The sequence below is a fragment of the Bos mutus genome, chromosome 3 (genome assembly GCF_027580195.1).
Source record: "Bos mutus isolate GX-2022 chromosome 3, NWIPB_WYAK_1.1, whole genome shotgun sequence".
Classification (NCBI taxonomy): domain Eukaryota; kingdom Metazoa; phylum Chordata; class Mammalia; order Artiodactyla; family Bovidae; genus Bos; species Bos mutus.
The window spans coordinates 89,125,910-89,151,547 of NC_091619.1; the positions used below are offsets into that span (position 1 = coordinate 89,125,910).

Genomic DNA, 25,638 nt, shown 5'->3' on the forward strand with positions numbered 1-25,638 from the left:
AGCCAGGATTGAATTTTAAGTGCATACTCTTTATCCATGCATTGCTCCATGAAAAGAGATTTAGTGCAGATATTCCAACTGCTAATTAATACTAAATTCTTTAGAATTCCAGGCTTTATATATAAGCACTGCTGCTGCTGCTGCTAAGTCACTTCAGTCGTGTCCGACTCTGTGCAACCCCATAGACGGCAGCCCACCAGGCCCCGCCGTCCCTGGGATTCTCCAGGCAAGAACACTGGAGTGGGTTGCCATTTCCTTCTCCAACGCATGAAAGTGAAAAGTGAAAGTGAAGTCATTCAGTTGTGTCCAACTCTTAGCAACCCCATGGACTGCAGCCTACCAGGCTCCTCTGTCCATGGGATTTTACAGGCAAGAGTACTGGCGTGGGTTGCCATTGCCTTCTCTTAGCACAGTGTTCTTTAAAAAAAAGTTTATGAATTTCCAACCAAAGTATGTTTAACTTCCTGCGGTAGCAACTGAAACAACACATCCAACCTTAAATTCTCTCAGCAATAAATTCATGCTGTAGTTATGTACATTAATACTTGTCTCTAACACTTGCTCCTTTAGAAGACTAACGTGACCCCTGGGACTTGCTTCCTTATTTATCTGTAAAGTAGTAGTAACCCATACCTGTCTCACAGAGTTGCGGTGAAAGCTAAGTAAGGCTGGCACATGCTTGACAAGAGCAGTGTGACTTGCCTCTTACCCTGACAGCCCTCAGTTTTCACTATACAGTTGGCATAAGTGTAAATAAGGGAATTCTATGTGGATGATTGCATGATGGCATTTTAATTCATTGCTAATGTGTTCTTGCTTTGATAGCCAAATATTTTCTAGTCACCAGATAAGTTTAAAACTTATTTTACTTAAAAAAAAATTTATTTTACTTAAAAGACAAGTGATCATTTAGACCTTGCTAATTTTTCACTACTTCTCATATATTACTTAGAGTTAGTTATCTGGCTATGCTACCATTCAGGAACAGTATGTTGTATGAGTCTTATCTGTAGGCCTCATTTACATTAAAAGCATCATATTTTTGTGGTTTGTGCTTCTATTTATTCTTTAAAAATCAAATGCAAAATACTTTATTCCAAATGATACTCGTGTTTAATACTTTAAGTCAGTCTGTGTGTCTTTGGTTGTCTTTGGCTGCTCTTCAAAGGCCCCTTATAAGAAAGTAAAGAGGAACTGCACCCATATGATAGTAAAGAAGCCGAGGCTCAGAATCAGTTAAAAGGGTTTACTTGGGATGGTGTTAGTTAGTTAGTGGTAGTCTGATACTAGATTCAGATCTTTGCATTGTACCTTCTTCTTTGTGAAATGTGAATGAAGAAGTATCTCCTCTCTAGTTTAAGGACAGATTCAGGGGTCCTTATTAACTTTAGCACTTTTTTCCTACAGCCCATGCTAGACCCAGTCATCCTTAATACAATCCAGGATGTGCGGAGTGTGGAGGAAAAGGACCTCAAAGACAAGGTAATGCACCTCCAGTCACGCGATCGCAGCGCATGTTGGTCCACAGAAGCACAACCAGGACTTGGGGCAGGGTTCACATACCATTGCTCTTTGGATTCTGGTCACATACAGCTCACATTAAATTAATTTTACATTTCCTGACCAAAAAAATGTTATTTTGGTCAATAACAGTCAATAAAATGAATGGAGGGTTCTCAGTAAGTGACACCATTAAGAATTTAACCAACATGCTGGTTTTGATAGTAGTACAATTGGTATAGCATTGAAGAAGCTTTAAAATAATTTGGTACTAAAAGCTATCCAGAGTTGTTCTATGATTCATTTTTTTCTGCCTTGACTTTCTCTCAGACCCCTTCTCTTTTCTTTGCTCACTCGTGCACTGATTTTTGGTTAAAAGCAGAATGTAGTTCATCAACCATGTGAAATATCAGATACCACTAGACCATGGTTACTGAATATGTCCTTTATTCCTGTGTGTGTAAGAATTGCCATCAAAATGTTTTATTGGTTCCTTTTTGTTTTCTCTGTATGTGTGTGTGTGTGTGTTTTGTTTTTAAATGAAAGAGATTGGTTAGCATCCCTGAGCTCTTGTCTGCCATCAAGTTACTTTGCATGCGCTTCCAACCAGATCTGGTGACCGTGGTGGACGACCTTCGACTAGACATCCTGCTGCGCATGCTGAAATCACCACATTTCAGTGCCAAAATGAATTCCCTCAAAGAAGTAAGTCTTGCACTTGTTTCTGGAAGACTTAAAGTATAGATACTCTTAAGTTCTTCCACAACTTGTTATTAATGTAAAAATGTTGGGAAATAAAAAATAATAATTTCTTGTAATCCCACTAAAAGAGATAACAGTGATTATATATAAAATGGTCTATGTTTACATGTCTGTTAATAAAGTAATACTTTCATATGTATTACGTTCAGAATTCATCCTATGAAGTATTCAGTGTTTTAGTGAGATTTTTCTGGAACACAATTCCTTGGAATATGAAGTTTGAGGTTTACTTTTTACCCCAAGGGTATAATTCCTTTTATTATATTTCAGATATGCACTTACTTAAACCAAATCTTTTAACTGGGGTTCGGGCAAAATTTTGTTTTGTTTACAACTGGAGTGGTCTAAGCAAAATGATGGAAATAAGATCTTGCAGCTTCCTAAACTTTCCAGGAGCATAGTTGGTTTTGGTGAGTGATAGGTGGGGCCAATAGAGTTCAGCCATAATGACAATTATTTTCTTTCAGTTTTGTACTAATTAGGATTCTTGGCTACAAGTAACTCTTGATTCTTGAGTGAATCACTTGATCATTTGAGTGATTCTTGAATTATTTTAAATTAGAAGAAGAATTTAATAAAAGAAGGCAGGGCTATCTCATAAAAATAGCTAAACCTCATAAGGTCAGAGACACATGTGGGCAACAGGACCAACTAGAATCCAAGACCAAACCACTGCCAGGACTCTGTCCAGGTTCTTATCTCTGCTTTTCTTTGTTCTTTCTCTCCATGCAGAGTGGCGTCTTCATAAGGTAGACATGGCCATGGATAGTTCCCATGACCAGGGAAGGACTGATGGTTTCTCTCTGGTCCCAAGTGTAGAATTTGGAGACATGCTCTGATTGAAGTTTGGGTCAGATGTGCTTCCCTGAGCCAGTCAGCTGTGGCCCAGGGAATGTGAGCTCTGTGTTCTTTTTAAAGACATTAAAAATAGGTAGTCTATTAACTTCTAATAACTGGCCTTTGATACATTTAGGCTAATTATCAGACTACATTGTAATACTGTAAAAGTCACAAGATATATGTGAAGATTTTGATTATGAATATTTGCATTAGATTAAATCACAATAATCCTGTCTTTTTAGGTAACCAAACTCATAGAAGATAGCACTTTATCCAAATCTGTGAAGAATGCTATAGATACAGACAGATTGTTAGATTGGCTAGTTGAAAATTCAGTTCTGTCAATCGCATTGGAAGGTAAGTTAACTTGCTTTAAAAAATTACCTAACTCATAAATAATATACTTTTGTGTTAAAAATGTATGAAATTGTTGCTTTGACTATATTAGCCTTTATTTATTTTTTCTATTGTCATCTTTATTTTGTACTAGCCTTTAAATAATCTTATAGCAAGTTACTGTTGCTTTGAATTAATAGAATCGTGTTTAGAAAGTCAGCGTTCATTATCTGTCTGCCTCTCTGGTGTTTCTTCTTTTAGGCAACATAGACCAAGCACAATACTGTGATCGTATAAAGGGAATTATTGAACTCTTGGGCAGTAAACTGTCATTAGATGAGCTCACTAAAATTTGGAAGATACAGGTAAGTTGATCAGAATTGCTTTTGCCCTTTTCTGACATTTTTTATCAGAGAAAGAGAAGGATGGTGACTTACTGTCCATGGATAAATAAATATTAATTGAACTCAAAATATCTATGAGCAGATTTTAAAATGAGGTACATAATACTCTCAACTGAAGCCCTCAAGATCATTTAATAAAATGTGAAAGATTAGTATGTATTTCTTGTAAACTTAATCAGTATAAATTGTTTTTAAGCCAGTTGAAAATATTTTGTTCTCCTCTTGAAATGAATATGTCAGATTGAGAATTTGATTCTCATCTTTTTTTCTTTTTAGAGATTTAATGCTTGAAGAAATTAAAATAAGGCCATCTGATAACCACTAATAATGGTTGCTTCGTGTAGTCTTACCAGTTTTATCATGCAAGTGTATGCTGATAGTCTAGAATCAATTTATCTTTGTTAGTGTTTTACTTTTGCTTCTGTATATCTCTGGGGAAAGACTTGTATTTTTCCAGATTCCAAGACTTTACTTTTTCCCCAATGTCTTCTTTTCTAGTCAGGACAATCATCTACTGTGATTGAGAACATTCATACTATTATTGCTGCAGCAGCTGTCAAGTTTAATTCAGATCAGCTTAATCATTTGTTTGTTCTTATTCAGAAGGTATGTGCTCAAATGTGCTTTTGAATTTTTCTAAAATGAGGTCTTCTTCCTCTAGATTAGCAATATTTAACCATACTCTTCTTAAACTTTTTTAGCTCAAGTTTAAAGTTTCTGCATATTTTGCCAGTGTGATCAAAACGGACTGGGGAGCAATTCGTATGTCTTGTCTTTTTCGTTCTGCAGAGCTGGGAGACTGAGAGCGATAGAGTGAGACAGAAGCTATTGAGCCTTATTGGACGAATAGGCCGGGAAGCTCGCTTTGAGACCACTTCTGGAAAGGCAGGAAAATCAAATTTTTCTAGCTATAAGCGCTTAAAGCAGCTTTATTTGCATATGGGCTGGCTCATCACATGTGGTTTACCGTAGGTGTTGGATGTGCTCTGGGAACTGGCTCATCTCCCCACGCTGCCCAGTAGCCTTATTCAGCAAGCTTTGGAGGAGCATCTGACAATCCTTAGTGATGCGTATGCAGTGAAAGAAGCAATCAAGAGGAGCTACATAATTAAATGCATAGAAGATATTAAAAGGGTTGGTTTTACCTTTGGTCTAGTTTTGTTGTTAGAGTAATAGTATTGTCTGAGCAATTAGAACCAAATAATTTTCCTCCCCTATTGTTTAAATTAAGCTAAATGTCCTGCATGGAAGCTCTTTAATCTTTGAGTCCAAAATTGGGAAATTATAGGTACTGCTTTTATCAAGTTACTTACATTTTTCTTAAAATTAATTTTCAGCCTGGAGAATGGTCAGGTCTGGATAAAAACAAGAAGGATGGATTCAAGGTAAGAATTTGCAGATGAGGTATAAAGTAAAAGGTATACTAATTTAATAATTCTATTTAATAAATTGAGTTATAATTTTAAGATAATAGTAAATTATTACAGTGTTTTTTCAAGTAGTATTCAGATACAGACTGCTGTTTGAATATTTTCTTATGACCTGTGCTTTATTATTTAAAGCTTGGGGAATTATTGACTCACAAAGGGAAAAAATCCCAGGGTTCCATTCAAAGAGTAGTTTTACTATATTATTTTCATAAGATTATAAGACCTTCAACTTAGTTTTTCTTTTTAAAATTAAATCCAAAATATGCACAAGTTTAATAAATATCGTGCCCATTTTTCTCCCGTACGAGAGAAATGGAGGAATTCCCAAGAGTCAGAAGAGAGAAAGAAGGGGAGAAGGAGGTTCATTCAGTGCTGGCATGTAGTCATTTTTGGATGCTTGGTTCAGATGTGGTCCTAAAGATCTTAAAAGAGTGATTGTTCCGTGAGCACCTGCTGCTGGGACTGCATAGGGATGAGTGCATAGGAGCCCTTCCCCTCCAGGGCTTTGACCTCCAGTGGCTGGAGGCTTCAGCCTGTTCTTGGTAAGCGGGGGCTGCAGAACGGGCAGCAATGGCCGTAGCTCTCCTGTCGCTGCAGTCCTTAAACAACAAGGCTCTCCTTGGAGAGGGCTGACCTCAGTGGTCAGTCCCTGGAGCCTGCCTCCATGGTTTCAGCAGCCCTGATTACAGCACGTCCTCCTCCTCCACGCAGGCCCTCAGGTTGCTCAGATGAAACATGAAACCTCACAGCAAGAGGGGTTTCATTTCACTGTTACTTAAGAAAAGACTTTAGTAAATAGCTAACAGCTTAACAATTTCGTTGGTAAAGCATATTTCTTGGTTTCCCCCATAAGTATTTGTTTAAAGGATCTTGAATACTGCTAATTTACACTGGTAAATTCAGAGACTCTTGTTAAGCACCCTTGGTGACTCATAGGCTTTTATTCTCCTAAATTATGCTTGGTCATAAAGTTTAGTTGGGGGCATTTAAGAACTTTGTGGGTTATATTTCTGACATTGAAATTTGATCAAGTGAATTTTCTACATTAAAATTATTCATAAACTGGAGCTGGTACCTCTCAGGTTATGATTAAATTATTCCTTTAATTCAACAACATTGCTCTCTTTCTACTCAGATACAGTGTGAATTTTTCCAGTTTTCTCAGCTCAGTGATTCAGATAATTTAGCACCCTCTGTCTTTATGATTGAAACTCATCTAGAGCTATTTAAGCAGTTTAAATCTTTTGATACTAATAGTAAGAAAGAAAAGGTATCTGTAGAAAATGGTCTTTTCTTCACTGTAACAGATACATTTCTTTATAGGTCTGAAGGTTAAAGCTGAAGGGACTTTTTCCTCCCTCCAGGGAAATGACTTTTGAAAGCAGAAAATCCTTCCTGACCCCTGTTCCTTCCTTGTTACAGCTGGGCATTACTTTAGCCCTTCTAGCCAGTAGCATCGCTGCATCTTTATTGCTTCTCTGTGCAGTCACTTCACTCAGTCTGATGTTTTAAAACAAAACTCAAAAAGTAACAGGGAGAATTTTGGAGTCATTTTGTTAGTCTTGAAAGAAATATTCTTCATTTTTTATATCCCACTGCTCCCAGTAAGGAAATTCTGATGTACCATTCCTTCATTTCGAATAATAATAACTTGCATTTACCTAGCACTTCTCCATTGACTGAGTTCTTTTGCAAATACTCTTTTAAAGTGCCCGTGGCTGAAGGGGGGCAGTGGGAAGATCAAAGCCCCCGACATGACTCCAGGCAGGGGGGTGAGTTATATACTGCCACTAAAGGTGTTTTTCTATGCTATGCCCTTTCCTGCCAGGCAGCAAGGTGGGCTGACTGGGAATTATGTCTCCCTGCCAGGCTACACAGAAACTAAGCAAAGGGTAAGAAGATCACCCACCTCTTACTCCCCTCCCACCCCCAGCTACCTCTACTCCTCCCACTGATTCCCTTTCCCTCTGCTTTTGACACTTAAAATTCCCAAGTTCCATTGTTGTGTTCAGAAATTCTGACCTTTATTTCTTAACTTTATTTCTGTAGATTCTGCCAGGATACCCTGGGCTTCCTTGGTCCTCTTTTCCTTTGCTTCCTTTATACCTTCCACTGTCTGCCCCCAACCCTTTCCCTCTTATTTCACTCTTTTTTACTTTTCAATTAAAAAGTTTAAATGTACGCACCCAAAAAAATATTACTAAACAAAAAAAAAAATCATTTTTACTTGATCAGTGGTGTTTGCATATCCTTAAGTCATTATATGAAGTCCTCCTAGCACAGTGCCCAGCAGCCTTTCAGTAAATGTTGGTTCCCTTCCTCTTACTTCCTCTGCTTCACCTGTGAAGACACTAAAATCATTTACACATACCTGAATGGCCTCCACATGACAAAACACGTAACTGAAAGTAAAAATAGCAAGGTGCTCTCAGTACAGTCTCACAATGATGTGATTGATTAGCACAGGAGGAAATACTTTGTAAAAAGTGTCCACCCTTGTAAAAATTTTTACTTTGGTTCTAGATAAATGGCTAGGTCTGGAAAAACAAGGCAGATGAAGAATTGGGATATTCAGCTTTGAGAAGTGAGAACTCAAGAAAGAATATGAAAGCTTTCTTTTAGATACTTTTAGGATTGTTAGAGACATTTGATTCAACTTAGTTTTTATGTCTCATAAGCAGTTATGGTAAAGGCATGTTTCAGTATCACAGATCCCTGAACTTTCTAGGAAGACAATCTGACACAGAATGCACTGTCTCCTGAGTTCCTCATCACTGGAAACACCGGAAGACAACTCTTTTAACAAAAATGAATAAGGAGAGTTTAGGCACAGGTTTGCAGGCTAAACTAGTTGACCTCTACAGCTTCAGCTAACATTCAGTCTTAATTTGGATATACCATTAACTGCTACTTACGAAACCTCAGCTTCGTTATCAGACATTATCAAATATTTTCGTTTTAATTGTTCACCATATTCTCTTGCCCCTTTTGTAAGTGGAAAACAGTAATTTAAAAATTTTCTTATAGCTTAGCAGCATAATGTCATAGCATAGATATGATGGAATAAATAACATCTGTCTTGTTTGCTGAACTCTAGAAAGGCTATGTCAGAAATACCTTTCAGATTCCAAAGGATAGTTTTCAGTGTCAAAAAAATAAGCTAACCATAATTGACTCATAATGATACTTTCTAATATACCTGATTATTTACAAAAAGGTTTATATTTATATCCCAATGTTTATGATCCTTTCAGAAGGTATCAGTTTGGACTTAAGCCTCAGAATTTTAGTTTCTGTCATTTTGCAACTTTTATGTCTTAGCAGAAATATCCTAGCTAGTCTTTCAAGTAGTTGCCTTTTAATGTATACCTTATTTCTCTGATTCTAAGATGCCAGTGATTGCACCACGCATCACAGGGTTAATCCAGTATGTACAGCCTCACATGGTGGCATGCTGCTTTCCATTATCCAGTGTAGTGCTTTGGACTTCTTTGAAATCTTTAAGAGTATAGAATTTTGAGGCATGTTGAGAAATATAGAGTTTTGTGTCCTTGTCTTTTTTGTAAAACTCAAGCTGCTTTTTTCCTTCATTAAGTTGTTTATACTACAAGTTAAATAGTTCCTCTTGAATTAAGCTGTAACTTTGGACAGAGAGATGTTTAATGCCAAATGATGTAACCCTTCACAGAGTATGAGTCTGTCACACCAAATTCTCCTGGCTTTGGAAAATGCTTTAGTCTTAAGACCACTGGCAGTTTTCTTTGCTTTTAATTGAAATGATAGACATGATGGGCTCATCAATACCACATCATAGTGTAATCCTTTGATAGCATTCAAGAAACAAATCAGTGATCTACGTTTAAATTAAAAACCCATCCTTGTTTGGTGCTAACTCTGCCATGTAAGAACAGAAATGATGGGTAGATGAACAGATACCTTTGTAACAGCCAAGTTTGCACATCCCACATAAGGATAGCCGTATCTAAACCTACTCCTATGCCTAATGGCCGGAAAGTTTCTTTTATATAATTCTTAAGAAGTATCACTATCAGAAATGTTGAATTTTATAAAATTTGTATCTTAGAATCCAGGAAATATGGTATTTGCTGATTGATTGGCTAATCTCTAGGAAAGCCAATATTATTTTGGCAATAGCTGCCCACATTTACGTATTTAGTAGTACAACCGTTTTCTGCAAATGACATCAAAAGTATTTTTCTGCCCTATAGGCATCTTTATCTTACAGAAAGACTTGAAGAAGCAAGAAGGCTTTTTTAAAAAAATAAAGTTTTTAAAGTAAATGCTAACTATAATTCAGTTTTTAGAGAGTTACTTGATCAGTCGATTAATAGTGTTAATATGACATTTTTACAGATTTTATAATGAAATCTCATAGTTTGAAAGATGTCATTTATTAAAAAGCAGTTCTTTTTTTAAAGAGTAGTGCATGAACATCAGACTTTTCAGATATGTACGTGAAGATCTGGAATGTCATGCACCAGCTTCAGAAATAACATATTTAAAAGTGTTTTCAAAAATATAAATTATAAAGTGGCTGTAATAATTAATAAAAACAGAATTCTCTCTTCTAAAATTGTTTTAACTAGGAAATACAAGCAGATCATGGATATTTTCTTTAATACTTAGACCACTGTTAGTATCTTGATCATATCATTGGTATCTTGATCATATCATTGTAGAAAATCATATTTTTATACCATTTTACTTATCAGCCACTTCTGTATTATCCAAGTTAAGCTTGTGCCATTGATTTATTTTATTATGTCAACATATCCTAGCAGCCTGTGCTACTTATAATCTGTCCTCTGAAGTTGCTAATTCCTTGTTGTCTGTTTTTTGCTGATGTACCCCTGTACATTTACTGTCACTTCATATCCACTCCTGTTTGCAGTTCTTGGCTTTAGGATTGCATGCAGAATAAGAAGTTGGAGACTGAATTAAGAGTGCATGGAGATAAACTATAAATGAGCAATGTGAAGAGAAAAATAATAGAATGTATAACAGTAAAACCTAATTGACTTGGAACTTTTTTATAGCTAATAAGTTTAACCTGCCATTTATTTCTAAATTAATGTAACTTCTTTTTAACTCTAGTCGTCTCAGATTAACAATCCCCAGTTTGTATGGGTGGTACCAGCTTTGCGTCAGCTACATGAAATCACCCGCTCGTTCATAAAACAAACCTATCAGAAGCAAGACAAGGTAAGAGGATTGCTATATTTGATTATTATGCAGTTACTTGCATAACCTTTTGTAATGACTAAACATCATAAGATTGCTAAGTTTTATAGTGACTGTTTTACAGTTTTATGGTTATTAATATAATTCATGTATATTATTTAATAATCTTGAATTTAAGTATCATTCTGCTTTCATTTCTGTGGAGCTTGTCTTTTGATATATCCCTAACTCATTTATTTTTTATTTCCTTAATTTACTGAAGTAAGCCAATTTTTAGAATAGTATTAGTTAGAATAGTATTGTAGGAATTTGAAAAGATTCGCAAGACTTGTTTTATATTGTGAAAAAACATTAGTTCGCTTAAGGAACTACAGGCTCTTCAGTGTAAGAGACTTGGGAAGAAAGATCTGGAAAAGTATGCAAGAAGTGAAATAGTGCTTTTGAAAGACTTATTTTTTAAAAAAATAATAAAAAATTCCTTTAGAACCAGAAATTTTCGAGGGAAGTTTATTAATTCTATAGTAATTCCCAAGTAAATGTACATATGAGATTGTTTTCATTTACTTTTATGTAGGAAATGTGAGTGAAAAATTTTTATGTTTGCTGTTCCTCAACTGTATGCTCAAATAGAAGCTTGTATTAAACTGACAAAGTAGCTGCACATTCTCATACCTTTTTTTGTTCGTTTGTTTTCACCAAGAGCATTATTCAAGACTTGAAGAAAAATTTTGAAATAGTAAAACTGGTAACAGGAAGCTTGATAGCTTGTCATCGGCTTGCAGCAGCCGTGGCTGGACCTGGAGGCTTAACTGGCTCAACGCTAGTGGATGGCCGATATACCTACCGGGAGGTACCTGGCATTGTGCTGTTGTTGCATGACTTACAGCATCCATTTGATCTTTTTGCGTTTGAACTATAAAAGTAATATTTATTGGAAAGAACTCTAAAGAGGAAGCATGAGGTGTCTTTGTCATGATGGAACAGTTTTTAATCTTTAATAAAACCACCTCGAAGTAAAAGGTTAGAAAATTGATATTTGTGGGTATATCTTTCAGTAAATCACCTAACATAACTGCATATGATATGGTATTAAAAATAAATATCTTTTGTCTTTGATCGAAAATATAATTGTCAGTTCTGTGGCTCATGGCTTTTTGTTTCTCAAAGCTGTCAGTAATATTGTTTTCCAAAAAATAGAAAAATATCTTCACTCATCAGTTGTGTTCTGGTGTTTTACTCTGAGATTGCTTGGCATCTAAAGTCACCCGAGTTTGTAATAGACAAGTAGTTTCTGCTACACTGTATTGTCACCTCATAAACGGATTTCTCACATTTACTTTACCCTAAATTACAAGAGAAAGCATTAGGTAAACTACTTTTTAATTAAAGGTAAAACTACTTTTTAATTTCAGTTGTTTGTTTGTTTGCTTTTACGTATGAATGCCTGGAGTTGACTAATTAGCATTATTTCTTTTTCCAGTATTTAGAAGCCCATCTTAAATTCCTGGCATTTTTCTTGCAAGAAGCTACTCTGTATTTGGGTTGGAATCGTGCCAAGGAAATCTGGGAGTGTCTTGTGACTGGCCAGGATGTTTGTGAATTAGATAGAGAGGTAAGAAGATGGCGTTATGGATGAAGTAAGACAAAAGTGTGACTTAATAAATAAATAGTATTTTGCTTTACTGTGTGTATATCCCATTTTTATGCATGTCTCATATCTTCAGTTCTAAACATTTTTCAGTTTACTAAGCATACATTTATAATAAGCTAGGAGCTGAGAGTGTTGAAAAGATATATATATGTTATATACACAAGCATATGAGATCTTTGGTAATTTTGATAACCATTCTGCATAAAACCAAATTCAGCTAAGTGAGTACAGCAAACTTAGTGTATTCTTTAGTTTTTTTTTTTTTCCCTCCCATGAAACTAATTTTAAGTTAACCAGCAGAAACTTTGAGTTCCTATAATGATGTTGTATCCCAGAAACCCTAAAGAAAGAATTGTTGTCTAGACAGATCTTTAGAATGACAGTTGCTTCAACGTTTCCTAACAGTGAATCACTATTTCCTCCTCTCATTTTGCAGAATAACGTTAACTACATCATAGAGTTATTGAAAGGATCAAGTATGTGACAGTGCCTAGCACAGTGTAAAGCTTATTTAATAAATGTCAGTGGAAAAACTGAAATGTAATGATTCAGTGGAAAGTATGAGTATGTATTTTCATTATCTAGAAGAAAGATTGCCGTAACTAACTGCTTCATTTAGTTCCAGAGTTCCATTCATTTTAGTTTTGAGTGGTACTAAGGCATTATAAATATCTGAAAAATTAAAAATCGTTTGTCTTTGCTTTCCTCGTTTGGATTATGTATATGCCTGAAGTGGGTTTTAGTTACAGGGTGATATTTGTCTTGATTCGCAGATGTGTTTTGAATGGTTTACAAAAGGGCAACATGATCTTGAGAGTGATGTTCAGCAGCAGCTCTTCAAGGAGAAAATTCTTAAATTGGAGTCATATGAAATCACTATGAATGGTAAGGAAAAACATCAAAATTGTTTTTTCAGTTCTTTAAATTTTATTCTTTTCTTTTCAGCCCACTTTGAGAAACAGCGTCACAGTTTGGTATATGCTTCTGGACTTTGCCTTATGCATATAAAGATACATCTATATAAACATGTTTATATAAACAGATGAATTTCTTTTTACATGAATGGTATTTTTAAATTGCACAGTCTAATAACTGTCAAACTGTTTTCATGAAATTACTTAGTATAGAAAGGATTCATTTAAGGTAAAAATTGTTCCAAGTATAGACATCCTCTTTTCAGTTGTTTATTTTGATTGAAATTTTTCTTATTGATATGAACTTTGCATGCCATAAAATTTATTTTTTTAAAGTGTACACAAAGTGTTTTTTGTATGTTCACAAACTTGTTCAGCCTTCACCGTTTTTAACCTCAGGACATTTTCATCACCCCAGAAGGAAACTATGTAGCCACTCTCCATTCTCCCCTTTCCGCAGTCGTGCATCTGCTTGTTGTCCTTGTGGGTTATTCTGATGTGGGCATTTTCTATCAATAGAATCATGCATTATGTCACCTTTTGTATTTGGCTTCTTGATCAAGCTGAGACATAATGTGGTCAAAGTTCACCCAGGTTTTTGCACGTGTCAAAACTCCATTCCATATGACTGGATAACACTTATTGAATGGGTGTAACACATTGTGTTTATCCATTCATCAGTGGATAGGCATCTGGGTTGTTACCACTTTTGGTTATTGTCAATAATGCTGCTGTAAATGTCCGTATACAAGTTTTTATCTACCTAGGAGTGAAATTGCTGTGTGATATAATTAACATTTGAGGAATTGCCAATCTTTTTTGCAAAGTGGCTGTACCATTTTACAATCCCACCAGCAGTATATGAGGTTTTGATTTCTCCCCATCTTCTCTAATAATTATAAACTGTCATTTTTCTTTTAGCCATCCTAGTGGTTTTGAGATGGAGTCTCATGGCCTTTAATATGCGTTTCCCTGATGACTAAGGATATTCATGGGCTCTTTGATCACTTACATATCCCCTTTGAAAAGATGTCTATTAAAATTTTTCTCATCTTTAAATTGGGTTATTTGCCCTTTTAGTTTTGAGTTTTAAGAGTTGTTTATATATTCTGTATACTCACTCCTTATCAAATGACATGATTTACCAACATTTTGTCCTGTTCTGTGGATTGGCTTTTCATTTTCACGATAGTCATTTGAAGCACAAAAGCTTTTAGTTTTGATGAAATTTTTTTGTCGTTATTGTTGCTTGTTTTTGATACCATATCTAAGAAACTATTGCCTAATTGACAGTCTTGAAGATTTGTGCCTGTTTTGTCCTGAAAGTTTTATAGTTTTAGCTCTTGATATACTTTGTCTTTTCATTGATTATCTGTGGTACCAAGAGTACATGAATTTATCTGACATTCTATAATTTCAGGTTTTAACTTATTTAAGACTTTTTTTGAAAATGTGAATCTGTGTGATCATCGATTGAAAAGACAAGGAGCTCAGTTGGTAAGTAGCATTGTTTGCAAATCTAGATAATTTGGATAATCTAGTAAAACTTGATATTCAGCAAAAAAAAAAATATTCTAATTGAGAGAAGACATGAGGTTTTTTAAAAAGAACGGGCTCCTCCTTGACTGCAGTCTCCTGCATCATTCAGAGAGCTCCTCAGAGTGTGAGGGCATTCCCCTTCCCATACAGGTGACTTCTCAGATTCCTCTTTGGTTTTTGCTGACCTGAGAGAGCCAGTGGCCTCCTGTGGCTGGGTGAACGCAGAATAGGGATAGTTCTAGCCCAGCTTCTAACCTCTCAGATCCAACAGTTCACAGGTACCTGAGAATGTACCAAAATCTTCAGTTTTGAGGTCTCAGAGGCAAGGATTTGGAGGGAAATTTTTAGAACAGACAGAGAAGCAGGAAAATGAGAATGTATACAGCTTACATTTATATTTACGTGAGTAGCTTTAAAAAGGCGAAAAATAACTCTTGTTCCAGATCTGTTTCATTCATGACCTGACTTCCTAGAATTTTTACAAGATCTTGTAAGCCCTCGATCTGGCCATTTCTAACTGAGCTTTGAAAAGACCAGATTGAGCCCTGAGGATTAGTAACCACCTCTAGCTTGACTCCCTTTCCTTTGAAGAAAAGCTCCTGCAGGGGGTGCCCATGTTATTCCTATATGTGTGCCTCAGTGCCCCATCTGGGTAGAGTTGCAGCTTCAGTGTAGGATAACACCTGGAGGAAAATCTCCTTATCTGTCCTGATTCCACAGAAGTTGCCCAGTGTTTCTGTTGTTGGCTGTTTTCTGTTTTAAAAAATTATTATATAAAACTGTTGTTTTGTATAATAATGTTCTTGAGTGTACCTCGGTTTTTGTAGCCTTAATTCATAGTGAACTGTAAGAGGTATGGATTTACAGTGTAGCAGAAAATAATTGTATTTTTGTGGCCTTGATGTGCTATAATTTTTTTTCTTCTGAACAGTATGTAGAAAAACTGGAATTGATAGGAATGGATTTCATTTGGAAAATAGCCATGGAATCACCTGATGAAGAAATTGCTAATGAGGCTATTCAATTAATTATAAACTACAGTTACATTAATCTAAATCCTAGGTTAAAGAAGGTAAGTAAGGAAAAAAGGTGCTCATACACAAAAAGTAATGTATTTTTAATTGATAAGTTGGCGTGCCTGAAAGTTTAGCTTCTTTATTTTGACATTTTATCCTTAATAATGATTACAACTAAATGGTAGACTCATTAATTTCCATTTACCTCTTAACTTTTAGGATTCTGTATCATTACATAAGAAATTCATTGCTGATTGCTACACAAGATTAGAAGTGAGTAGCAAATTTTATTTAACCTTTTTTTGAAATAAATGCTCTTGAGTTTTTCCATTTATAATTTTGTATTTTGAGATCATGTATAGTTCTGGCTGGATCCCATTGGAAGAATTTGCCAGCAGTATCGTATTGTCGGCATAGGGAACAGGCATTTGCCTTGATACCCACAATATAGAAATAAACGTAACTTTATGGGAAATCATTCCTTCTCCCTCCACCATCTCTCTTCCCTGTTTCACCTACCATGCCACACCTCACTCCCCACCTCCTTTTGGGGTATAAAACTGTCTTCTCTACATTCCACATTTCAATAGATTCTTTTTCTCCTTTTTTGGTCCAGAAATTTTATATACACACTTGCTTCTTTTCCCATCATTCCTCATGTGTCATTTCATTTATATCATAAATGCTGTTAAAAGCCACAGCAACACACTCAGTAGTAGGCCGTATTGGTTATCTGTCCATTAGTAGCCTGTGACCTAATACTGTCTCGTGTGTGTTGCCAGTGCCTTATTTCTAGCATGATGGTTAAAGTAGTAAGCATTCATCTTTTCATTCCTAATTTGTGCTTGTTGAAGTTTAATACCTAATAAAGAGTGTTCCAAAAGCATAAAATGCTACTGCCCTCAAATGTTAAAAAGTTAAATTTTCTGGTAGTGAATATATGCTGGCAGTGAATCTGTACAGGAGTTCCCAGGTTGTGACTTTCATCCAAATACGTGATTATAAAAACACTTAAAGTACTCAGGTACCCTAAATAAGATACCGTGTAAGTAATAACACGTGTAGAACAGTCGTTCTCAATCGGAGATTATTTGACCTCCCAGGGGACATTTGGCAGTGTCTAGAGACCTTCTGGTTGTCACTAGACAGGTCCTGCCGGCACCTGGTGGCCAGTGGGTGGTGAGTACAAGTCAGAAATGCCACTAAACGTCCTACAAAGTCCAAGACAGTCTTCCATGACAAAACAGCTTCCAGCCCAAAATGCCAGCAGAGCTGATGTTGAGAAACCCTGATGTAGAATAATTTCTTGTTTAGGCAGCCAGTTCGGCACTTGGTGGCCCCACTCTGACACACGCTGTGACCAGAGCAACAAAAATGCTGACAGCCACTGCCATGCCAACCGTAGCCACGTCAGTCCAGTCTCCTTACAGGTAAGCGACTACAGAGGTTACAGCAGATGCACAACACACAAAGATCGGTCAGCTTAAAAGCAAACTTGGAATCTTTTTTCTTCCTTTGGAGATCTCTGTTAATTGTTCATTTCCTCATTTTATTTCATGTATTTTTCAAATAGTCATATCCTTGAAAATTATGTATTCCCTGTCATATATTTTATCATTTGATTCATTTTACTTTAACTCTGTGTAATATGAGTAGCCTACTCTATGATTGAACCAAGATATATTCTTTGTCTGAAGAATAATTTTTTTCAAATTTGAAATATTTACTTAGACATAACTTTTTGAATAGACAAATCATGACACAGTGTAAGCAAAATGAAGTGGCATGTGATGATTAATATTGTACATTATGATATAATCATAGTTAAAATGTTATGTACTTAAAATTATTTTTCAAATAATTGTGTTAAAAGTTTGAATTGACATCTCTAAATCACATTGCTGTGTGGAGTGTTTTCAGATGTTGTCAGTGAAATTTGAGTTGAGCATTTTCTGTACTTCTTTGGTATAGTAAGGAGAATAGATGGATATTTAGAAAATTAAATTGAAGCAGTTAAACTACTTCTGTGGATTTTAATAAGTCTTTCATTACTGGTGAGCAGCCCCAAATCAGTGGTGGTCAGGTTCTCAGAGAAGAGCTCCCTCTGTGTCTCATTCTGCTGCCCTCCAGTGGTTGGTGCTGATAGAGTCTCTACTTCTGGAATGTGTGTATTTCTTTCTCTTTATTTACAGTTGGGGGTGTTCCTTTTCTTTTTAAAGCACTTTATAGCAAAGTGATCCAGTTATATATGTATATTTTTTTCCATATTGTTTTCCATTATAGGTTATTGCAAGATATTGAGTATAATTCCCTGTGCTGACCAACTCTTTTAAAGTGAAATTTCCAGTACTGCTAATCAGCATGCCTGAGATTTAGAAATACACCTGTATGAACTATTTAGACTTTCCAGAATATCAAGTGTTTGAGGGCACTTGGATTTTCCTCTGTCAGTGCTAACACATGTAGTGTTTAATAAAGCGTGGAGCTGTCACCGTATAAGCTGCTGGATATTGGAGTCCTCTTATTTCAAATGATATGCAAGATTCCTTAACTCTGACCTAAAGAGACCTCAGGTCTCATTTTTAGAGTCTGAGAGCTCCACACTTCCTTGCTATGTGTTTTCTGTTCCAAAGATGATTGTATCTCTTTGATGTGTGTTGATTTCTTAACTATTTTGAAAATCCTTGGGATACCATTTTCTGTATATGTTTTAACTATACAGGATAGTCACATAAACCAGATGAACATTTTTTTGCAGGGGGGGGGATCTTTTTCTTCTGCCTCATTCTTAAGCTAATTAAACAGCAGTTCTCATTTGTGGTATACTAAATGGTTTGCATTTGTCTTCTAAATTTCAGGCAGTTCAGAACTTTGTCAGGTTCTGTGTGTTTACAGAATTATATGGCATATTTTAGTTGTAAGATTATGAGATTCAAACTCACTGATTGTTCATTCTTGGTGAATTGATAAACAAATAAGCCTGCAGACCCAGAAGAAGCACAGGCCTTCTATTTGTGGAACAACTATTTAAAAAAAAAAAAAAGACAAGAAAAGGACAGGAAAGGAAACGTGGGGAGGGCCAGCTTCTCCCCTGTTATCCGTCTGTGTGTGACAGCTGTGACCTGCTTGAACCATCTCTCCCTTGAGTAAAAGGGAAGTTTAGTTTTGCAGATTTCAGTGAGGGCTAAATGTGGTTGTGGTTTTGGTGAAAGAGACTGAAATTGAGCTCATGTTAGCAATTCAAGTATGTTCAAAAAAATTTTTTTAATTCATAGATCCACTAAACTTGTAATAATTGAGCGATTACTGCTTCTGGCAGAACGTTACGTGATCACTATAGAGGTAAGCCTCTCTTCTTTGTAAGACAACTTTATCACCCTATAACTAGTCTGTTAGGAGTGTATTTTTGTGACATTTAACTGTGGCACTGTGCTGTTTGACTTGCTGTGTCTTTTTCAAGGATTTTTACTCTGTCCCCCGAACTATTCTACCTCATGGTGCCTCATTCCACGGACATCTTTTAACTCTTAACGTTACTTACGAGTCTACCAAAGATACCTTCACTGTAGAGGTAGGTTTACATTAAGTTCTGAAACCATTTCCATATTGTCTTGTTATTTTCATATGAACATCATTGATTAAGATAGCGGCAAGAATGACTATTTTAAAAGCTGTGTGGTAAACAAATTTAAAATAAAGATCTGAACTGAAAGGAAGTTGATAGGGTATAAGCAGGTACATAAGTAAGTACATGATATCCGGTGATAAATGGGTGTTATAAAGATTTAAGAAGAATACCACAGAATCAGATGGGTATACATGACATATTTTAGAATGGACAGGGATGGTCTCTGAGGTGGTCACATTTGAATGGAGACTTGAATGAATTGACAGAGCACGTTATTTCTGGGGAGGAGCTTTCCATACCAAGGGAGCAGCAGGTACAAAGGTCCTAAGGTGGGAGTCTGTTTGGCTTATTCAGTGGCAAGGAAAGTGGCTGGTGTGACTAGAGCATGGTGAGAAGGGGAAGAATGGAAGGCTCTGCAGTGGAAGGATTTGAAATTTGATTACATGCATGATGGGGAGTGACGTATGGAATAGAATGTTTAATTACTGCAGAGGGGAGGCCTCATGAGGGCACGGGTTCTTGTCTTTGGGTTCTGTGTTATGTTCCCAGCTTTCTGCAGCAGTGCCCAGTACATACAAGGTGCTCACTAGTAGCTGTTTAAATTAATTGATAAGCGAATTATAGTATTGTTTCACTTCATTTTACAGGCTCACAGTAATGAAACTATAGGGAGTGTCCGGTGGAAGATAGCCAAGCAGTTGTGCTCTCCAGTGGACAGTATACAGATATTTACAAATGACAGTCTGGTAGGTGTAAATACACATTTTGTGTCACTTTAGTCTGTTGTCAGTATTCTCCTCTCTTTTCCTTCTCAGTAATTAAGAAACCACTTTCTGCAGCTGACAGTGAATAAAGATCAAAAGCTACTCCACCAGCTGGGCTTCTCTGATGAACAAATCCTCACAGTGAAGACTTCTGGCAGTGGGACACCATCTGGGAGCTCCGCAGATTCCTCAACCAGCTCCAGCAGCAGCAGCAGCGGGGTGTTCAGCTCATCATATGCCATGGAGCAGGTATCCAGTGATAATCTTCAAGTGCAAAACAAGAACTTCACATCATGAAGTTTTGCCTTCAGCCCATATAGATTTGGATGATTATGTCCTTTCCTCATAAGTCCTGACTCTTCAGAACTGTATCACAGAAATGCTGGGATTTAGTTGGGAGAAGACTATGTACTTTATCAATCTTCTGAACCAGACTCTTGTGAGTCTGAGTGATTCTGCCTGGCCCCTGCTTGCTGCTGCTCTGTTACATCTCTCTTCATTGATTGTCCTCTACTGGGTCATTACCATTAAGTGTCAAATATGCTGTGTTATTTCTGCCATCTTTTAAAAGTACCTTTTTCACCCAAACTTGAGCTTCAGTTTCCCTCAGTTCTCTCCTTTTCAAGTCAGCAAAGCTCTCTGAAAGAGTCTGTACTCTCTTTACCATCCTCTCTTGATTCCTCTTGAAAAGAGACTACATGTTTTGTCCACCTCTTAATCCTCATCTTCTTGACATCTCAGCAGACTTGTTCCTTGTGATCTTTTCCCCTTGAAATACTTTCTCCACTTGTCTTCCAGGACTCACCAGGCTCTCCGTCCCTCTCTAGGTCTTCCTCTTTGGGCTCCTCTGCTGCTGCTGCTTTGTCTTCCTGATCTGTATGCAGAGAAGTTCCCTGGCTCAGTCCTTTGACCTCTCCTCTGTCTACGCTTATTTAGGAATCTTATTTAGGAATCTCATCCAGTTTCAAAACTTTATATATTATATATACATTGATAACACCCCAACTTTTATCTTTAGCTTGAAGTGTAGATTGTTGTGTTAGTTACTCTGTCTAGTCCAACTCTTTGTGACCCCATGGACTGTAGCCCACCAGGCTCCTCTGTCCATGGGATTTTTCAGGCAAGAATACCAGAGTGGGTTACCATTCCCTTCTCAAGGGGATCTTCCCAACCCAGGGATCGAACTTGAGTCTCCTACACTGCAGGTGGATTCTTTACCATCTGATACATGGAACCAATTACTCAACACAGCATCTCCTCTTAAATGTTTGATAGACTCCATTCTAACTTTTGAAACTGAGCTGCTACCCGCTTTCCCACCACCTGCTCCTACCCCAAACCTCTTCATCCCACAGTCTTGTCCTGTTTCAGATAATGCCTATTTCATTCTTCTAGGGATTCATGCCTGAATCTTGAAGTCCCTTCTTTCCCTCATACCTCTATGCATCACCAAATCCTTGACTCTACCTTTAAAATAAATCTATATCCAGAAGCCAGCTACTCTTCTCTGCCTCCACAGCTTCCACACAGACCGAGGCAGCCATCACGCCCCACCCACCACCTGAGGGTAACAGTAGTGCTGCGTCTGGTCTCAGGGCTTCTGCCCTTGTTCCAGTTCAGTCTCTCTGGTGTGTAGCACCCAGCATCCCATGATCTTTTTACAGACCAGTCAGATTATGCCACTCCTCAATTCCGAGGCTTCCGCACCTCCCACCTCACTAGTGCTCTCCCCTGAGGTCTTCCCCCAGGACCCACCCTCCCCCTCACCATTCCAGCTGCAGTGGCCTCGATGATGGTCCTCAAACATAGTGGGGCCTGTGCCCTGTTCTTCCCCAATACCCAGGCATTTTCTTCGCTGATACCAGGTTCTTTCTCACTTCCTCCTGCTCTCACTCAAATGTAGCCTTCTTGGTGAGCCTTCTTGGCAATCCCAGTTAAACTTTCAGCCTGTTCCTACTCCTGCACGGCTCATTTCCCTTCCCTGCTTTATTTCCATCTAACGTACTATATAAAATATTCATCTTGTTTAATGTCCCTGTTTCTCTCCCCAGTGAAATGTAAGCTCTGTGAGAGCAGACCTCTGAATGTTTTGCTCACTACTGTATTTCCAGCACCTAAAACAACAGTGAAACATAATAGGTAGTCTGTGTTTGTTGATTTTATGAATCATTCAAGGTTTTTTGTACCTTCTCTGTGCCAGGAGCTCGGCACCAGGGATACAAAACTGGCAAAAGACATTCTGCTCTTTATGTGTTTACAGTCTAGAAAGTAAGATAATAACCAGCACTCAAGTGAAGTAAAAGTATTTAAGTAATGGAGAGGGTTATTACATACAGCTCTTTCATTTAATACCTTATGTAAGATGCTTGTGTGGCTGACTCTTTAAAACTTAGAGAGCATAGTCTTGCTATAGATACCACTGAAGCCTGCAGGGTTAATGTTAATATTGTGATGTTTCTTAAAAACTGACTACGTATATGTGAAAGTGAGAGTCACTCAGTCATGTCCAACTCTTTGCGACCCCACGGACTACCCAGTCCATGGAATTCTCTAGGCCAGAATACTGGAGTGGGTAGCCTTTCCTTTCTCCAGGGGATCTTCCCAACCCAGGGATCGAACCCAGGTCTCCCACATTGCAGGCGGATTCTTTACCAGCTGAGCCACAAGGGAAGCCCAAGAATTCTGGAGTGGGTAGCCTATCCCTTCTGCAGCGGATCTTCCCGACCCAGGAATCAAACCGGGGTCTCCTGCATTGCGGGCATATTCTTCATGTAGTGAGAATTTAAGAATGAAATCCCACTCAGAGCATTATTAAGACAGTTTATCAATAGCAGAAGTGATGTACATAACATCATCAAGTTTCACATTTTTATATTTCATCATTGTTGTTCAGTCGCTAAGTTGTGTCGGGCTCTTTGCAACCCCGTAAACTGCAGCACGCCAGGCTTCCCTGTCCTTCACTATCTCCCCGAGTTTGCTCAAACTCATGTCCACTAGGTCAGTGATGCCATCCAACTATCTCATATCTGTCGCCCCCTTCTCCCGCCTTCAATCTTTCCCAGCATCAGGGTCTTTTCCAGTGAGTCAGCTCTTCACATCAGGTGGCCAGAGTATTTATTAGAGCTTCAGCTTTGGTGCTAGTCCTTCCAATTTAGGGTTGATTTCCTTTAGTATTGACTGGTTTGATCTTGTTGCAGTCCAAGGGACTCTCAAGAGTCTTCTCAAGCACCACAATTCAAAAGCATCAATTCTTCGGTACTCAGCTTTCTTTATGGTCTAACTCTCACATCCGTATGTGACTACTGGAAAAACCATGGCTTTGACTAGATGGACCTTTGTTGGCAAAGTGATGTCTCTGCTTTTTAATACACTGTCTAGGTTTGTTATAGCTGCTCTTCCAAGGAGCAAGCATCTTTTAATTTTGTGGCTGCAGTCACCTTCTGCAGTGATTTTGGAGCATAAGAAAATAAAATCTGACACTGTTTTCACACTTTCCCCATGTATTTGCCATGAAGTGATAGGACCGGATGCCATGATCTTCATTTTTTGAATGTTGAGTTTTAAGCCAGCTTTTTCACTCTCCTCTCTCACCTTCATCAGGAGGCTCTTTCAGATCAGATCAGTCGCTCAGTCGTGTCCGACTCTTTGCGACCCCATGAATCGCAGCACACCAGGCCTCCCTGTCCATCATCAACTCCCGGAGTTCACTGAGACTCACGTCCATCGAGTCAGTGACGCCATCCAGCCATCTCATCCTCTGTCGTCCCCTTCTCCTCTTTAGTTCCTCTTTGTTTTCTGCCATTAAAATGGTACCATCTGCATATCTGAGGTTGTTGGTATTTCCAGCAGTCTTGATTGCAGCTTGTGATTCTTCCAGCCCAGCATTTCACATGATATACTCTGCATATAAGTTAAATAAGCAGAATGACAATGTACAGCCTTGACGTACTCCTTTCCCAATTTTGAACCAGTCCATTTTTCAGTGTCTAGTTCTGTTTCCTCTTGTCCTGCATACATGTTCTCAGGAGGCAGGTCAGGTGGTCTGGTATTCCCATCTCATTAACAGTATTCCACAGTTTGTTATGATCCACACAGTCAAGGCTTTATCATAGTCAATGAAGCAGAAGTAGATGTTTTTTTGGAATTCCTTGCTTTGTCTGTGATCCAGCACGTGTTGGCAATTTGATCTCAGGTTCCTGCTTTTTCTAAATCCAGCTTGTACTTCTGGAAATTCCCTATTCCCATACTGCTGAAGCCTAAGCTTGAAGGATTTTGAGCATATCTTGCTGACATTTTAAATGTGTACAATTGTACAATAATTTGAACATTCTTTGGCATTGCCTTTCTTTGGGATTGGAATGAAAACTGACCTTTTCCAGTCCTGTGGCCACTGCTGAGTTTTCCAAATTTGCTGGCATAATGAGTGCAGCACTTTAGCAGCAGCATCTTTCAGGATTTGAAATAGCTCAGCTGGAATTCCGTCACCTCCACTAGCTTGGTTTGTTGTAATGCTTCCTAAGGCCCACTTGACTTCACGCTCCAGGATGTCTGGCTCTAGGTGAGTGACCACACCATCGTGGTTATCTGGGTCATTAAGAGGTTTTTGGACAGTTCTTCCATCCTTGCCACCTTTTCTTAATCTCTTCTACTTCTGTTAGGTTCTTTCTGTTTTTGTCCTTTATTGAGCTCATCTTTGCATGAAATGTCCCCTTGGTATCTCCAATTTTCTTAAAGAGATCTCTGGTCTTTCCCATTCTGTTTTCCTCTATTTCTTTGCATTGTTTACTTGCGAAGGCTCTTTTACCTTTCCCTGCTCTTCTCTGGAACTCTGCAGTCAGTTGGGGTTTATCTTTCCCCATCTCCTTTACCTTTCACTTCTCTTTTCTCATCTGTTTGTAAGGCCTCCTCAGATAAGCACTTTGCCTTCTTACATTTCTTTTCCTTGGGGGTGGTTTTGGTCACCACCTCCTGTACAGTGTTACGCATTACAGGCGGATTCTTTACCAGCTGACCCACAAGGGAAGCCCAGGTATTCTGGAATGGGTAGCCTAACCCTTCTCCAGTGGATCTTCCTGACCCAGGAATTAAACCGCGGTCTCCTGCGTTCCAGGCATATTCTTCATGTAGTAAGAATTTAAGAGTGAAATCCTACTCAGAGCAGTATTAAGACAGAGAAGTCAAAGTGAAAGCATTAGTCACTCAGTCATGTCCAGTCGTTGCAATCTTACGGACTGTAGGCCACCAGGCTTCTCTGTCTGTGGTATTCTCCAGGCAAGAATACTGGAGTGGTTAGCCATTCCCTTCTCCAGAGGATCTTCTGACCCAGGGGTTGAATTTGCATCTCCTGCATTGCAGGCAGATTCTTTACCACTGTGTCACCAGGGAAGCCCCAAGTTTTGCAGTAGCCAGTCTTTAAGAACCAGTCATTTTATTGTTTGTACCTTTGATTAGAAAAGGAGAAAATTCTTTTGTAAGTTTGTATCTTTGTTTTGCTTTTTCCCTCAGGAGAAATCCCTCCCTGGTGTGGTGATGGCGCTTGTATGTAATGTATTCGACATGCTTTACCAGCTGGCCAATCTAGAGGAGCCAAGGTAAATAGAAATGTTTGTGAAGCTTGCAAGAGAGCAAGCTATTAAAGTTAGGGAACCAAAT

The 25,638-nt window shown here is 37.9% G+C and overlaps 1 protein-coding gene across 4 annotated transcripts in view; it reads left to right on the plus strand.

The window, feature by feature from the left end:
• The window catches only part of USP24 (ubiquitin specific peptidase 24), a 155,930-nt gene that overhangs the window by 55,868 nt on the left and 74,424 nt on the right, over positions 1–25,638 (plus strand). For 3 of the 4 annotated variants that reach the window (XM_070367968.1, XM_070367966.1, XM_070367967.1), the window contains exons 9-30: positions 1,408–1,482; positions 2,047–2,205; positions 3,345–3,459; positions 3,700–3,803; positions 4,341–4,448; positions 4,632–4,727; positions 4,815–4,976; positions 5,180–5,227; positions 7,105–7,164; positions 10,388–10,495; positions 11,175–11,324; positions 11,955–12,086; positions 12,899–13,010; positions 14,460–14,536; positions 15,510–15,650; positions 15,814–15,867; positions 16,909–17,024; positions 18,870–18,936; positions 19,055–19,165; positions 19,870–19,968; positions 20,062–20,235; positions 25,492–25,577. In XM_070367968.1, coding sequence (XP_070224069.1) covers positions 1,408–1,482; positions 2,047–2,205; positions 3,345–3,459; positions 3,700–3,803; positions 4,341–4,448; positions 4,632–4,727; positions 4,815–4,976; positions 5,180–5,227; positions 7,105–7,164; positions 10,388–10,495; positions 11,175–11,324; positions 11,955–12,086; positions 12,899–13,010; positions 14,460–14,536; positions 15,510–15,650; positions 15,814–15,867; positions 16,909–17,024; positions 18,870–18,936; positions 19,055–19,165; positions 19,870–19,968; positions 20,062–20,235; positions 25,492–25,577 — 2,354 coding nt within the window. The remainder of the gene's footprint in view (positions 1–1,407; positions 1,483–2,046; positions 2,206–3,344; positions 3,460–3,699; positions 3,804–4,340; positions 4,449–4,631; positions 4,728–4,814; positions 4,977–5,179; positions 5,228–7,104; positions 7,165–10,387; positions 10,496–11,174; positions 11,325–11,954; positions 12,087–12,898; positions 13,011–14,459; positions 14,537–15,509; positions 15,651–15,813; positions 15,868–16,908; positions 17,025–18,869; positions 18,937–19,054; positions 19,166–19,869; positions 19,969–20,061; positions 20,236–25,491; positions 25,578–25,638) is intronic. The other variant, XM_070367969.1, reaches the window with a different exon arrangement.